This window comes from Lepidothrix coronata, unplaced genomic scaffold, assembly GCF_001604755.1.
Source record: "Lepidothrix coronata isolate B3197 unplaced genomic scaffold, Lepidothrix_coronata-1.0 Scaffold26, whole genome shotgun sequence".
In the NCBI taxonomy this organism is placed as follows: domain Eukaryota; kingdom Metazoa; phylum Chordata; class Aves; order Passeriformes; family Pipridae; genus Lepidothrix; species Lepidothrix coronata.
Window position 1 is genome coordinate 1989090 of NW_016690206.1, and position 16722 is coordinate 2005811.

Consider the following 16722-nt stretch of genomic DNA (forward strand, 5'->3'; position numbering starts at 1 on the left):
AAGTTAAAATTATTTGATCGCTCTTCAAAAAATGTCTTCAAATATTTTAATTATGATTTTATAGGAAAATTGCATTAGTAATTACATATTATTTTTTTCTAAAATTTTCCTGGATGTTTATTAATTATGTGATAGAAACATCTCAGTTACAAAACTCTTAAATGTAAAAAATATGCATTTGATATTCAATATGGTATTAATTTAACATAACGCAACTCATTCTCAAATACAGATTTTGTGTAGCAGCATGTTTAAGACCACATTTTCTGTCTACCCATTTTGGAAGTCAGGCTCACATGCAGACTGTCTTGCTTAGAACAAATGCTAGCCTATTCAAGAGAGCCAATGTTCACCCAGTATTGACTACAAATACATAGAATTTCATATGCAAACAGGCCACATGATGTTAAAAAGTCAAACACTGCTCTCACTTATGTTGACTTTACTAGTAAAATACATACAAAGGACTAATACAGTTGCTCAGAGCAGAGTTTGGCTACTGGACTGCACATCTGTAAATGAGCAGCATCAGATGTTTGTTTAGCTATGGCAAAAGGACAGAAAACATTGCTATGCATATGCTACATGAGGAAGCATTGTTAATTACTTCCAGTAGTGTGAATCTTGTATGAATCAAATCTCAGTTGTAACTAGTAGAAAACTTTTTTTTTTCCCAGTGCTATTTTTTAGGCCCACTCTGCAATATCAAATTGCCTTTGATAAACTGTCAGGATGTACAAAAATGTAAAACACAATCTTCCACAATAAATTTCTAAGCTGGGAAATGGTCCCCATCACTTCATCTGCTTCCCTGTCCTGTGAAGAGAGAGCTTTTGTTGGTTTAGTCTGTCTTTCAAGGAACACAAGATACCTTTGCTGATAATGATAAAAACCACAAACCTTCCTTGTTGCCATATGCTGTGTCTCTTCCTCAGCACTCTGCTGGTAGAAACTATACCAACTGTGATTTTAACGCAGCGCTGTTCAATTGTACTGGATGATCCAAAATTTATTTAAACTATACAACTTTCAAAGTCTCATTGGGAGATTAATTTATACAATGTTGAAATATCTTTACTTTTCCCCAAGAGAGTAGAGGGAAATTTGTGTTTGTTAATATCAGACTTGTGAGCTAAGTATGTCTGATAGTTAGTAATTCTTCAGCAGTACAAAAAATAAGCTGTAGATCTGAGGTGAATAAAAGACTTCTGGTTCATGAAAGACTCAGGTTGACCTTGGCAGTGCCATTAATCATGAGTAGAGCTCAAACAGATTGCAGGGACTTTAGAAGGAGAATATAAGGATATATGCACTTCGGGAGACATAAACCATTGTCTTACAAAATGTCTATGCCCTAGATCATCAGAAAAAGTCACATGAAATAGTTCTGCAAGATATCTTCCAAGGCATAATGCCTTGTGTGTATCTGAACTTCTGTCAGCCGCACAGCTACATTTATGCATGGATATGTACATAAAGAGTGGACAAATGTGCTGTTTTGTATTTTTATTCTGCCTCTGTTTAAATATTGTCAAGAATAAAATTAATAAAGTGTCCAACCTCAAAAGGCTTTCCAAAATGTTTCCTGTGGGTATGGTAGTGATACAATGATATGCTGAACTGTAGCAGACGATCAGTGTAAAAATAACTATGTCTATAATGTATGTATATGGTATCTACAGAGTAACAGTCTACTTGCAAAGAAAAGTGATGTGGAGTTCTTTATGTGTACTTCTTTAGTGATACTTACAAGGGAAAAGGTGTCTTGGTACTAAAAATAATACTCTTTAAAAACCCTCTTCACTTTTACATTCCAATAATAGTCTTGTTTTAAAAGAAGAGGGGGAACAAAGGGAAATTTCCTTCACATAAAGGAATAGCTGCTTTCATCTTTTTATTATTTTGGAAAAATGTAATATTTGCATGAACATTTTAAATATTCATTGATGTATGCTAAGATCTTTGCCTTTTTAATTTGGGCTTTACATCTTTAGAGTGAGCAATAGCATTTTAAATTTAAATTTTCAGTGGAACTTTGGAAGAAGAAATATGATGTGTTGACATACCGTTTGCTTTAAAAAACCTCAACAAACATAACTCCCAAACACAATGTACACACCCTCCCGCCCCACCCCTTAGTTTAAGTCATTAGATATATTCCAGGAAGTGATCTCCATTTTTTTTCTAAAAGAAGTCAGCATGTTGCTATTGCTTCTTGTCTTAAAGTTTGTGTCCAATTCAGATTTGTAACACCATCACAGCAGACTTTTTACCACTTAAATGATAAAAGTTTCAATAGGCACTTTAGTGGAATTACGAAAAAGCTACCACTCTTCCACCACGATGCCAGAAAGCTATCTTCGTTCTAAGTCAGGTCAGTAAACTGCACCTTGAAGGCCTGAGCTTGTCTCAGTGTAATTCCAGAGTAACAAAATAACAACAACAAAAACCTGTGTATGTTACAGGATTTATCATTCTTTTGCAGATCAAACCAAAACTGACAGTATGATAAATGTAGTAACTTGCTGGAAACAGTTGCTGTCTTATATAATCAAAGTAATTGTGTCATATATAAAGCTTAGGTTTATCTTTTAAATTTGTTGTTGGTTTACTTTTCTTTTTATTTCACTGTTGTAGTTGTTCTTAAGTGACTTTGTCAGGGTTATAACTTTCTTCTCCGAACATGTCTGCCAAGATCTTAAAGCGAGGTCCCCAGTCACTCAGATAGTCATAATCCTGATCTGCCTCTGTAGTAAGGGAGTCTATAGAGCTGAGAGACTCTGCAACAGATCCATTTCCTTCATAAGCATAGGTTGCCAAGGAGTCATAAGGGGGGGCAGATGGATCTGCATCATTTTCCTTCAGCCTTTGATTAATGAAATCTCTTATGTCTGTGTTATCTTCTGCTGGTGGTCTGTGGCGCGGAAAACGCAAGGTGTCTGGTTTTATGTCCCTGCGTATTTTGTTATCTTCAATCACTTTGGGATTTCTCAGGGCACCTATGTCGAAAGCCTGGGTGTCCTCTTCTCCACCTCCTTCATCATCATAATGGATAACATTATCTCTGATGTCTTCTTTAGAGGTCATCAGGGTGTCCTTTTTCTTCTGCCTCCGTAGTGCTACATACAGTACCACAATGACTGTAATGAGAGACAATTGAAGTTAAGACATGCACAGAAATAATTTTGTACTCTCATGACGTATCGTTATATCTTTCTTTGAAAGCTGCAAGCAATCAAAGGGACTTTTCTCCTTAGAAAAATGCAGTGCTTAGCAGTGCTCTAGCGAAGGAAAAGTCATTTGCACTTTGATATATGAGTCTAACATTCCTAAGTGCTTGCTGTACTGCTGGAGGAAGTAACAAATAATTTTCCTACTGTTCTTCTTTGCAAACAAATAGAATTGGACAGGAGTTCATCTTGTTAGTTTGTAGAGACAGAGATAGGGTTTTTTTAAAAGTCTTCCATAGCAAAATAGAGAAAAAAACCCCTAAATTTCCACATTGAAGAGAAGAAAAAAACCCACACAAGCAACAAACAATCACAAGAATCAAACTCCCACAGTTACAAAGAGGAAAAAATAATTTGGAACTTTCAATAATAAATAATCTGAATAATTTTAAATTTGGAATTTTTAAAGTGCAGAAAAAAAAAATCCTACATTAGCTTTTTATGTGGCACACTTTGATCTCTTCAGGGATCTGCTTCAAAAAATCATGTGTTATACAGTTTCGGAGAGAAGAGGGGTCCAGGAGAGCTGGTTGATTTTTAAGTATCACCTCCTCCAAACTCAACATTGGCCCAACCTGAGGAGCAGAAAATCAAAGGCAGCAGGAGGCCTGCATTGATGAATAAGAAGCTCTTGACTAAACTCAGTGATAAAAAAAGAGGCATCTAAGAGCTGAAAACAGATGAGCGAGCCAGGAGAGATATACTGTGGCAGTCTGAACATGCAAGAGTGTGGTTAGGGAAGACAAAGCCCATCTGGCACTATCTCACAAGGGATGTGAAGGGTGACAAGAAGGGCTTGTACAAGTAAGACAGCAAAAAAAAAAAAAAAAAAGGTAAAGGTGGGCCCATGGCTGAATGGGGGAGGGGAGCTGTTGACAAATGGCATGGAAAAATCCAACCTAGTCAATATCTTCTTTGCTTCTGTCTTTATTGATAAAGTTTTCCTGCAGGAATTCCAGGTGCCTGAGATCAGAGGGTAAGTCTGGAAATAGAAAGACTAATCCTTGGCAGAAGACGATCATGTTAGGGAACATGTAAACGAACTGAACATATAAGTACATGGGACCTGATGGGATACATACATGAATGGTGAGGAAGATGGCTGATGTCATTGTGAGGCCACTTGACATAATTTTTGAAAGGTCTGGGGGAAGTTTCTGAGGACTGGAGCAAGTGTCAAGCCTATCTTCAAAAAGGACAAGAAGAATGAGCTAGGGAACTACAGGCCAGTCAGCCCCACATTGATTCTGAGGAAAGTGATGGAGAAAATAATTCTGGGAACTAAGAAGGGGAACAAGGCTAGCAAGCATAGATTTATGAAGGTGAAATTGTGCTTAACTCACCTGATAGCTTTCTACAGTGAGATAACTGGTGGATGAAGGGAGAAAAGTGCATTAAGTACCTACCTTTAGTAAAACTTCTGTTGTTATCTCTAAGAACAACTTCCTTAGAAAATCTGAGAAAGTGTAGAGTAGACAAGGAGACAGTGAGGTGGATTGCAAAGCTGGTAAAACTGTCAGACTGCAAAGGTTGTGATCAACATTTCAAAAATCAGATGGAAGTTGGTCATTATTATTATTATGCCCCAGGGTTTGATACTGGGACTACTTTCCTTTTTTATGACATCTTCATTTAAGACATCTTCATAAATGACCTGGATCATGGGATTTTTATCACCTCAGCAAGATGATAAAAAAGAGAAGTCGTGCCACAATTCAAAGAGATCTTACCAGGCTGGGGGAATGGGCCAAAACGAGCTCCAATGTTCAATGAACAGAAATTCCAAGTCCCACACATGGAGGGGAGTAACTGTATACTGTAAATGCTGTTGTCTGACTGACCAGAAAGCAGCTTGATTGACAAGGCCTTATGAACTGGTGAACAACAAGTTCACCATGAGCCATCAATGTACCCCTGTTGCAAAGATCAACAGTATTTGGGACTGCAACAGAAGAAACACTGTTAGCAGGCCTAGTGAGACGATCATTCCCCTCTTTTCAGCTCCGGTCACGCACGCTTGGAGTTCTGGGTTCAGTTCTGGTCTCCTCATTACAGGATAGTCATGGAGAGAATCCAGTGCAGAGTCACAAAGGTGATTAAAGGAATTGGAACATTTGCCATACAAGGAAAGACTAAGAGGACCAGGTCTGTTCATTTTGAAGAAGAGACAGCTCAGGGGGATCTTATCAATTTGTATAAGTATATGATGGATGGAAGTAAAGATGGAGCCAGGCTTTTGTGAATGGTGCCCAGTGACAGGACAAAAGACAATGGGCACAAACTGAAATGCAGGAAAATCCATTAAAATGTAAGAAAAAAAGCTTCTTTATTGTCAGAATGTCAAGCAGTGGAACATGTTGTCCAGAGAAGTTGTGGGGTATACGTCCTTGGAGATACTCAAAACACACATGGTTACTAAAAAACTTGCTCTAATTGGAATTGTGATAAAGCAGACACCATTCATCTTACTTCAAAAAAACTGACCTATTTTGGTTTTCTGATTTATTTGGTTTTGTTTTAAATTCTCCAGAATTAATGTATTTTAATTGCTACTCCATGGGAAGTGTGACCATTTGCCATTCTTCTGATTTGAAACAACATTTTTCTCACAATATCATTTTTTGACACAGAATAGAAATTCTCACTTTCACCTACTGCTTCTCAGAAGCTATTTATGTAACCCTGAGCCTTTACTAATTTACTTAAGTGGTAAACTACTGTATAATCCAAATGTAAAGAGATATCCATATGGTATATTCTGTGTCAGGAGCTATTTTTGGATATGCATTAGACCTACATAAGGAATAGCACGGGATCCAGAAAGCCCGCTAGTATCAAGAGGAGATATAGGCTAGCATCTGTAAGACTCAGTCTGCTTTTTGCAGCCCACATTGTACCTGTGTAAGATATGAAGTTGGTTTTGTTTTATTATCGGTTGATTCAGGCCATATTATAAGTAAGATGCGCACGGCTATTGACTGCTTTGAATAAGGCAGTGTTTAAATATAAAGGAGATGAAATAACAATGCCACCTTATGATATCCATGTCTGCCTGAAATAAAAATCATCCAATGAAGATTTATATGGATATAGCCAGTCACAGTCTACACTACAGTTATTTTCTCCTCTTCCATTTCTTCATTTTCCTTTTGTCCAAGTTCACATACAAAATTAAATAAAGGCTCTTAATAGGTTCTTACTGGTATTACTGTTGGTAGGACTTATCTACCTCAGTAGTATTCTAAAAAAATTATTTTTTCATGAAAGATATTTAATACTATTTCAGATAAAAAATTATGGTTTGGGTTCCACTGAAAACTGGTTCTCTTTGTGCAAGAAGAAATATTGCATAGGTTGGCAGATTCATGGTCATGGTCAGTGTTTTGGGATATTTTTCTAGAAATAAACTGCCACACATTTTCAATAGCTTTTGTTAAACACTAGATGAAACTAATGAATAATCAGAGTAATGCACTTCACAGGGTTTCATGAGAACTAACCTAGAAGTATAACAATACACAATAAGATTGCAATCAGCGCTCCTGTGCTGAGGCCAACTGGTAAGAAGATTGCTTCCACGTTGCAGGACTGGATGGTACCGTCAGAATCACATCTGCAAACTCGAATAGTCAATGTATTTGTGCTGCTCTGGACAGGGTAACTGCTGTCTTCTATTACTATTGGAAGAAAGTATAGCTCTTGCTGTCTTCTGCTGTAGCCATTTCTCCTGGTTTCAATCCCAGCTGTGTTGTCTGTAAAACATGACACAGTCATCACCAGATTTTTATTTTGTACTTAAATTCATAATGTAGCTTCTGTCAGATTGAGTAATAGGCAGCTATTTCATATTTGAAACTTGGTGAATGACATACATTATGTAATTGCCTTGTTTTATCATTACAGAAGGTATTGTATTGTGATTGGTACAATTATTTTTTGCAGAGCATTAAAAAATATTCCTTTTCTTATAAACCTATTAACAGCTAAAATTTCAGAGAAGATAACAATAATTTAAGAAACCCCAAAACTTTACAGGTAGAAGATTAGAAGAATTTTCCAGTTTTCCTTTTCTCCTTGTCTCCTTACATTTCTAGTCTGTGGCCCAATGAGTTTGGTTGCACATGGATTTAGAATCATGTGTTTATCAATTAATTCATTTCCCTTAAAAACTCAAAGTATTGTACCTGGACAGTATGCAATCACTTTAGCTTTCCTGCCCTGTTAAAAATAACTGAAGAATACTTCAAAATCAGTAGAGTTTCCATCAATTAGTCAAATCCTAGAAGTTATGTTTTGTCATTTCTTCCCAGTAGGTATTTTAGTTATTGCTGCCTTTCCTGAATCAAACAGAGCAGCAAGGAAATTATGTACAGATTAAAAGAATTACACTGAAAGCAAAACCAAAATTAAATTAGCGGGGAATTAATTAGATGACAGAACTGAATGAAGGTAGCCTGCAGCAGTTACCATTTTGCCATCTCACCCATATTCCTTATATTTTTGGAACACATCACTTGCTGTCTGTGATGGCTTTCAATCCTTGTAGTTTTGTCACTTGGTAAAAGGCTTAAGACCTCTGAATTCCATGCTCAAATAGTTGTGTGAAGTTCTGATTAATGACAATAAGAAGGAATCCTAAATACCCAAATCAGATATGTTATGATTAGGCACCATTGGGAAGGTACTTGACTGACAAAATGCTTCAGATGTCTCCTTTTTATCAAACTCAGACAGTTCAGTTATACTTAGTTTTGAAAAGAAAAAATGTCTTAAAATTGTTCAAGTCAAGCCAACTTCCTTCCTCAGCTTGTTCTTTCTCTCTATGATTAATTATCTGCACTGTATAAAAAGTTTTAGAACTAATTTGAATACATTCAGTTTAACCTTATTTCTATTATTAGAATTATTTCTGTTATTTTTTTCTTCCTATTGCAACACTGAAGAGCACTTTAACATGTTACGATGCAACTAAATGACTTTCCATTCTCCTTTGAAAAGAATCAATCAGATCAAGCCTCTAAGTCCTTGATTTTGAACAATTTCCGTTGCTCTTCTATGACCCCTTTCAATAGTTCAAAGTTCCTTTGAAAGTATGGACACAGGCATGTGTTTGAACAATACAGAATAACCTAGAGAAGTTGAGATAGCTTCTGGTTCTTCAGTCTGTTGGTAATAAATTCATTTTTAGGATGTGTGTGACAGCTGGAGAGAAGGAAATTCTGTCTCTTACATGAGCAACGGTGTGTACTCCACATGGAAGCTGCCCTCTAGAGAGCAGAGTGAGGCCAGCAAAGCAGAATGAAGAAGTGCAGTCCAACTGGAAGCACTCCAGCTCTGCCAGGGCCTCATTTCTATTAACATAGTGGATTGGTCTCAGTGCTGCTGAATGGCAACTTTGAGCTTCCGTCTTGCTTCGGTCCTCATTAAGGTTTATCTCGAAGTATAAATAAACCTGGAAAGGTTTATTTTCTTGGGTGCACCACAAACTTATTACACCTGCTGTAGTATCAGACCACTCACGATTTTTAGTTGTATAGAATAGGTCTGTGGTTTGGGCTTCTTAATGTATTTAAACATGTTAAATGCCACCTTTACTTGTAAAAGTGTTAACTGTAGCACAGTGAACAAAACTGTCTCCTTGAAAAATATAAAGATTCCTTTCACAAAGTACCGGCATGATATTAACATAATTGATAACTTAAAAGATAAAGGTATTAGTTTTTAAAAGGTTTCTGCAGGGAAAATAAGTGTTATAATACCTCTAAACTCTGCACAGAACAGACCTTCCTCCACTTCTCGGGCAAAAAAAAGGCAGAAGATATTGCAAAACAGAGTTTATGTTTGGACAGATTGCTTCTAATAGCACTGTAAATCATCATAATGAAAAAAGGTTTCTATGATTGGAAAATATTCCACACAATCTTTTTGTTTGTTTTTGTTTTTGGTCTTTGCATTGTAACAAACAGTGCACTTCTTTTTTCTTTTCTTGTAAGTGTTAAGAAATGCTTTTAAGAGTCTGTATCTTGGTGGTTTTTAATTCCATTTTTTAATAGGAATATTGCTCTTGTTTTTAAACAGTGATGAAACTTCATTAACAGATTAATGAGATCCAAAGTCAACTCAGTGTCATCATTACTGGTTTAAACAGGGAAATTTAATTATCTAACAATACTTGATCGATTTCCTCACCAAACCCATATGCTAAGCACACTTTTCAAGAGCTGTAATTACTGTATAGACTTTTTAAGTTTAAAGATTCTTTTGACTTTTTAAATATGTTATATCGACCTGAGAAGACCTGCAAGATTTCTATTTAAAGCAAAAGTTTGTAATGATCTGAAAAAAATAAATCTTATTGAAATTAAGGGATATTTTAGGAAACAGACAGGAAAAAAAAAAGAAAGAAATTAAAGCCGTTACTTTAAAGAAGTCTTGACCAAAATACCAAACTTATTTAGAAATACATAGTATTCATGTTCTAAAACTGTGTAATTGTGAAGATACTACCAATATGGGCCTTGAAATATGTTTAAAAGTGAAAAGTTGAAAGTAATAAATGTAAAGTATGAGGAAGCTTTAAAGAGGTATATTTTCCTAAATCTGTTAAGATACAGAGAAAATTCCTTTTTTCTTCTTAATTATAATCATTAGCTAAGTTCATCATGCTGAGTTTTTGAAGGAAAAACTACCAACAGAGAAGTAGGGAACAGAAAGTAACAGAAACTTCAGTGTGGCATTAAGAGGAAGGAAACTTAAACGTTACCCAAAATTTTGAATCCAGTGGGACATAAAGGTAAAGCATTTAGATCTTGCTTGGCATAATTGTATTTAGATTTTAAAATGCCACAACTTTTTTCAAATACTGGTGCCTGTTATTAGACTAAGAACTTCCAGAGAAAAGACCTAATCTTCCAAGAACAGAAGTAAGGGAACTTGAATCATTTGTATGGTTGTCTTTCATATTCACTGAGCTATTTCTCTTAAGCAAACTGTTTGAATGCCCTCTAATAAAATGCTGATCTACATAGTTTTGGCTTTATAAGATACTATTATTCATGGTTGCAATACTATGAATTATTACAGTTTCGTTATATAGTCTGTTTATCCTTAAGGGAAATTCTTTAATCATCTGTTATTTTTTATTAACTATCTATGATACAATGAGAAAAAAGTCGCTAATAAGTTTGTGAATAAACCATTTTCATCATATCAACTTCACAGGAGAGCTATACATAAAGAGAAAATAAGCATAGTTTATTTTCTTAAATTTCTTTCTTCTTGGATTCTTGAGGATTAAGTTATGTTTATTTTGTCGGCTTTAATTTTGTACTACCTGACATTGAAAGAAGTGCATGGCTTCAAAAATAATGTGGGCCATATATTTAAAAGTTTTTTTAAAAGGCTAAAAAAAAATGACCTCTGCAATTTTCTTCATTTTTTGTATTATTAATTTCTAGCACTTTTTAGGGATTGGATAATTTAATTCTCCAGAAAGAAAACTTTACATCATAATTGGTATAATCTCAAATTTAAATTTAAAAAGTAATTTTATATAATTATTAAATTTTAAAAATTAGGAATTATATACTTTTTTAATAGTAATACTTATAAACTTCATAGTTGAGCATACAAAGGAATGTTACTGAATTCTGTTGGATGGCTTTAGGTGTTCTTTCTTTGCAGAATAATGTAGACCCTTTTTTATTAAAAGCTTATTTAAAGTTATTTAAAGTTATTTAAATATCACCTAATAGCTAAAAAACTCCTTTCCCCCCCTTATTTGATTGAAGTAATTAGCGGAGAAAATTTACTACATTTTATTATGTTTTAGCTATGTCTATTCACAAGACTACATTCTTGAAGATGTTTAGACTAGAAAATGAGATCTACTTTTTGTCTTGGTTTGTTCTTTACCATCTATCAAATGCACACAAGTTAATAAGAAAAAAATATATTCAGTTACAAAGAAATTGGAAGAAAAATAAGGGTGTTGCGAGATGTTGTACTCCAGCACCGCTGTCCATATTTAGAACTAACTCTTCTGCAGGACTATGCATTCTCAAGAAAACACAATGTCTGAGTACTTGGAAAATGGTTAGTGAAGTCATAGTATTTAAACAAGACAGTAATAGTGCCTTGTTTAAAGGTATACCTGCATTGGCATATGGATTCTTCCTGAGATACTGAATGATAAAAGGAAGAAAATAAAACAGGTAGCAGTGTTTTTGAAGGCCTGTAGAGAAATCTCAGCCTTTGGTGTTCTGACAATTCCTGTCCCCTAAAAATGAGAAAAGGTGCAAGACCTGAATTTATATTAATATATGTCCCAGATAGTTTAGCAGTTAGAAATGTCAAATAAAAAAAAAGTTAGGTCTGTAGATACAACTGTAATTCAAAGTAACCATATTTGTCATTATAACCACAGCCTGGTGCCCTGAAAAAGAGATTAGGGGTAACCAACTTACTTCTGTAGTCATGGACTGTGAAATTGGGTTTGTTGGAAGCCTCAGATGACAATTTGAAGGAAAACCTTTGCCCAGCTGGTGACAAATCCTTGTCTGCTGCAGTGATGATCTGTATCACCTGAAACCAGATTAATTCTGAAGTCAGTTCAGTCTTCTAAAAGAAGCAGTTTTGTAGAAGTGCAAAGTGAACACCAAATGAAACAATTGACAGTTAAATCATGCTGGATTACTCTCATTCCCCCAATATACTGGATAGTGGAGGCAGTCTGAATACTATAGCTACCAGAGAACTAATGATGTCTCAGAAGGTCTTACTTTGATATCTGAAGGAAATCAGAAAGATTTACTCTGTATTCATGGTATTTAATATTTGCTGTGTGTATTAAAATACTAGTGATTGCTTTCAGTTAAGTGATTACACTTCACTTTATCTGCTACTACTATTACAATCAGTACATGTTGTAGTACTACACAAGCTGAACTCTAATTTTATAGATTGAAATGGAGTAGGGAGGGTTGAAAGTTCTCCATCATCTAGGCATAAAGGAACTCCTGTGTCCCAGAGTCCTATCTACCACATTTCAGGTAAGCATAGTTCAATTAATATATTTCAGAGTAGAATTCCTATTGAACCTTTACAAGGGAAGACTTTTTTTATATATCAAGGGTCTGAATATCTATAATATCTATAATTTTGAATCTCAATGCTTGTCACAGCAATCCTGTATCAGGTTTCCCTTTCTATTATTAGTGCCTAAAAAAGAAACCCAGAGTATCTGATAAATTAGGGATTAAACTAGGTTGTATCATAGTTGAAGTACATGGAAAAGGAAATTATATAGGGTTATCATATCAAGTCAGTGATAAAAATCACATAGACTGATTACATACTATGTACGTATAAAGAGAAATCAGATTATACGTCAGGCTGAATGTATTCCTTCCATGGCTGGCAGTAATTCTCAAAGCTGAACAGTCAAAGTTACAAGTCTTCTCTTGGAAACAGTGTTAGCTGTTAGTATGTAAGTTGGTCGGCCTTGGTGCTTTGAAGCACTGTGTTTAATTGCAAAAATTTTGTGCAGATGGAGCACATACCAAGAGCCTCTGGGGCCAGCTTTAATAATTCTGGCATCACTCATGATATAAGGTCCTGTGCTGAACTTGAAATAGGTTTTACATACTGTGTATATAGTAGAAACTGCTTATTAAAACAACTTTTCAGTAGGATTGTCTTTAGAGTTATGGATTCTTATTCTCAGAATAGGACACAAAAATGTGTGTAATCCATCTTTCTCCATTTATTCACTGCAGTTTTCCCCTTATACTTAAGTGTGTTTAAGGAAGAGATTCTCTCTCCTCTCATAACTATTTCTTCTCTCATAGCTATTATATGCATATTAAAGAGTGGCTTGGGTCCATATAATTAGGGAAAATAAAAATAGATTGCAAATAGACCTTAAAGGTCAACAAACAGAATTCCAATAGGTATTTCCGACACAGACATTTTATTTGTAAAAGAATTCCAATCACAATGTCATTTTCAAACCTAGAAATTTCTACTGCTATAAAGAAAAAGGAAAGAAAAAGCAAAATAGCAAGCATTACAAATTTGAAATACCTGTCCTGGCTTGGCATTTTCACATACAGATGTTTCATATGGAACTGAAATTTCAGGAGGAAACTCATTGACATCCAGGACATTTATTATAACGTTGACTTTGCTGGCTAATAGTGGGTTACCTATAAACAATTTTTAGGAGAAAATAATTATGTTTGTTGTCATCACCATATGCTGTCATAAACTTTTGATCCCAGTACCGTGACTCCCAAAAGTCCTTGACTTCTATTTTTTTCTGATTTGTACTAAGAAGAAAACAAGAGCAAATATATAATTTTGTACCAGACTTTTGTGAAAAAGAAATGCTGAACAACAGCATACATTATGTTTCTTTCCATTGTCCTTCCAATGCAGATATCTTCATCAGTTACTAAACGCATTTTATAAACAAGTTTAGTTGCAAATGCAATGTCTGATAGAAAGGAGACACAAATTCAATACAAAGCAGAAAATATTCTCTTTTACTTTATGCTGAAATCTCTTGCAAGATAGCAAATACATGAAAAACAGTATAGCTGGTAAGTCAAAAAGATTAATTCTTTTATTCTTTTGCATTTAAGAAGAGTGACAGACAGATAACTGTTAAAGAAACCTATGCTATGAATCAGAGTAGTGTAGGAATGACAGCATGGGTCCACGTTTAAGTACAAAAGGAGTTTTCTTGAACATTCTGGCATAAATCATAGAATGAGAGAAGGGCTTGGGTGGGAAGGAACTTTAAAGATCATCTAGTTCTGACCCCCATGCCACATGCAGGGACACGTTCCTCTAGAACAGGTTACTCAAAGCCCCATCCAGCCTGGCCCAGCCAGGAATGGGGCATCCACAACTTCTCTGGGCAACTGTTGCAGTGACTTACTGCCCTCACAGTAAGGAATTTCTTCCTTATCTCTGATCTAAGTCTACCCTCTTCCAGTTTGAAGCCATTACCACTTGTCCTGTCACTTGTCCTATCACTGCATGCCCTTGTGAATTGTTCGTCTTCAGCTTTCTTGTAGGCTCCCTTCAGGTACTGGAAGGCCGCAGTTAGGTCACCCCAGAGCCTTCTCTTATCCAGGCTGTACAAGCCCAACTCTCTCAGCACGTCTTCATAGGAGATGTGCTCCAGTTCTCTAATCATCTTCATGACCCTCGATGGACCCTTCAAATTATTTGCATTAGGTGCTTGCTTTGCAGTTTGTATAAATCTTTGTATCTCTTTTTTTTATAACTAACATGGCAAGGCGCAAAGTCCCTTCATGTTGGCACTGTAGGAACTTTTCATTTCTTTCTTATTCTTAGCAACTACTAAATGCAGTGTTTTCAAGAGACCTCTGTCAAAACCAAAGGGTACTCCCAATGATTTCCTAGTTATGTGGGACTAGTTGCAAGAAGAACTTCGCTTTACCTATACAAGTAGCAGATAAGCTGACCATGCTATAAACACAGTTTGAAATCTAGAAGACAACAAAAAAACACTACCCAAATCACACAATACCTGTAGTTCCTTCCTATGAACATATATATTTAACGGTGAACGTATCTAATAACATATCTTTGAATCCTCATTAATTTCCAAATCACATCAACTGTACTGGGAAAATGTCTCCGTGGAGAAAAGGCATTGTGCACTACAAATGGAAGCAGAGTTTGTTCCAGCAGCTGGGAATTAGGCACTGATTCTTTAGATACCTGAAGACCTGGAAGAAATCTAGATTGCTTGCTCACAGTTGAATTGGTTCCTTTGCATAACAGGAAATAAAAAAGTACTAAGAATTTATTTTATTCAGTAGACAGTAGGACCTCTAGAGAGAGATCAGAAAATCCCTGAACAGGTCAATTTCACACAGTTATTGGCAGAAAAAATCTAACTTAAAACTTCCCTTCTAGCAGTACTCATTGCAAATGACAGATCAACTCACATGGAGTAATTCAGGTTTTTCTTTAGTTTTTATGTGTTTGTTTTAAGGTACAACACTGAGCAACAGGGCTTCAGGAGACCTTCTTTAAACACATTAGAGATAAATGCGTTGTCACAAAAGCACAGGTATAAATGCTAGTTCATGTCCTTCTAGGAATATGTTAACAATGCCTTTCAAATAAAACAATGAACGTATTCAAAATTTATGTATCATGTACATGGAAAAATTAGCTGATTTTGATAATTTCTATTAGACAGGCTAGTTTCTATAGGAGGCCTTTTAGGCCATAGTTTTGTGAAATAACTTAAATAAATTACTTTTTTTCCTGTTTTTTGAAACAGTTTAGATACTATGTGACTAATATTTTTAAAATTAACAGAAGGATTTGACATTTCTCCCTCACTCAAAATCACAATAGTAAGAATGCTTTGGAAAAACACGACTATAATTTTTACAGTTATTTCTCACTTCTCTGATGGTCTGTGATTTATTCTGTGTGATTCTTTGAAAGATATATTAGAGGCCAAAATTTTTTCTCATACCTCGAATCCTCCAAAATTTTGCCAATTACTGCTATAGTATAGGTATAGCAATTGTTTTTAGTGCTATAGACAATGGCCAATGTATAAATTTTTTGAGGTATGCTGCAATGAATCACAAATATGTTTTAGGTGTAGATTCTTAACTGGGCAATTGTTAAAATTTAGAATTTCATAATATTTACTACTCGTTACAGCTCTACTTAAATATCATGCAGCTATTTATGTGCCAGGAAGGTACATAGGCAAATAAACTTCAAGGTTTTAGATAGCTTAAATTGCTTTTAATAAAAAGATTTAAATCAAGTTTACTAAAACTGATGCCCTACTGCAGGAAAAAAAATGTACAAATCTCAAATGTCCTTTGTCTACCACTAAATCTAAATACTTAAGCTTTACTGAAACATAGACCATTATGAAATCTTCCTTCTGCACCTACCTGCCTTTCCGTTTCTCTGGAAACAAAGTACAGTTCTGCTGGACTTTCTGTGAATATACACAGGCACACATATCTCCATGAACTCAATCACTTGTGACAGTTTAGTCTTCTCTGTTAGTGTATGTCTTTTCCAAGCCATGGACAAAATTCAAATGGTTCATTTGGTTGGTGTTGTCATTGTATTTTTGGGTTCCAGGGAGTGACCCCATGGTTCTTTTTGAGATAACTACAACTGAGAATTTATTTTTTTGTCTGAAATAATATATACCTTCTCTTTTCTCAAAATCTCCCTCTTCCTGTTAGTAGCATGTATTACTTTTTGAAGACTCAGTCAAGTAATGCATTGGGGAAATTGTGTTCTTTGCTATAGAAGCTTGCATTTTTTGACACATAAACAACAGACAATGAGTAAGAAATACAGCTGGATCCTCTTCTACAGCCTGTTGATGTCAACAGAAAGACTTCTGTGGCCTTTACACAACCACCAAGTCACCAAAAGACTTGCAATCAAAGGGTGGAAAATATCTATG

The 16722-nt window shown here is 35.3% G+C and overlaps 1 protein-coding gene across 1 annotated transcript in view; it reads right to left on the reverse strand.

The window, feature by feature from the left end:
- Positions 1 to 217: 217 nt before the first annotated feature.
- Positions 218 to 16722, reverse strand: part of CDH12 (cadherin 12) — a 529677-nt gene continuing 513172 nt past the window's right edge. Inside the window, exons 11-14 of the mRNA XM_017809416.1 lie at positions 13314 to 13435; positions 11696 to 11813; positions 6731 to 6982; positions 218 to 3140 (exon numbers count right to left, since the gene is read on the reverse strand). Of these exons, the coding sequence (XP_017664905.1) occupies positions 2644 to 3140; positions 6731 to 6982; positions 11696 to 11813; positions 13314 to 13435 (989 nt within the window). The 3' untranslated portion in view covers positions 218 to 2643. The remainder of the gene's footprint in view (positions 3141 to 6730; positions 6983 to 11695; positions 11814 to 13313; positions 13436 to 16722) is intronic.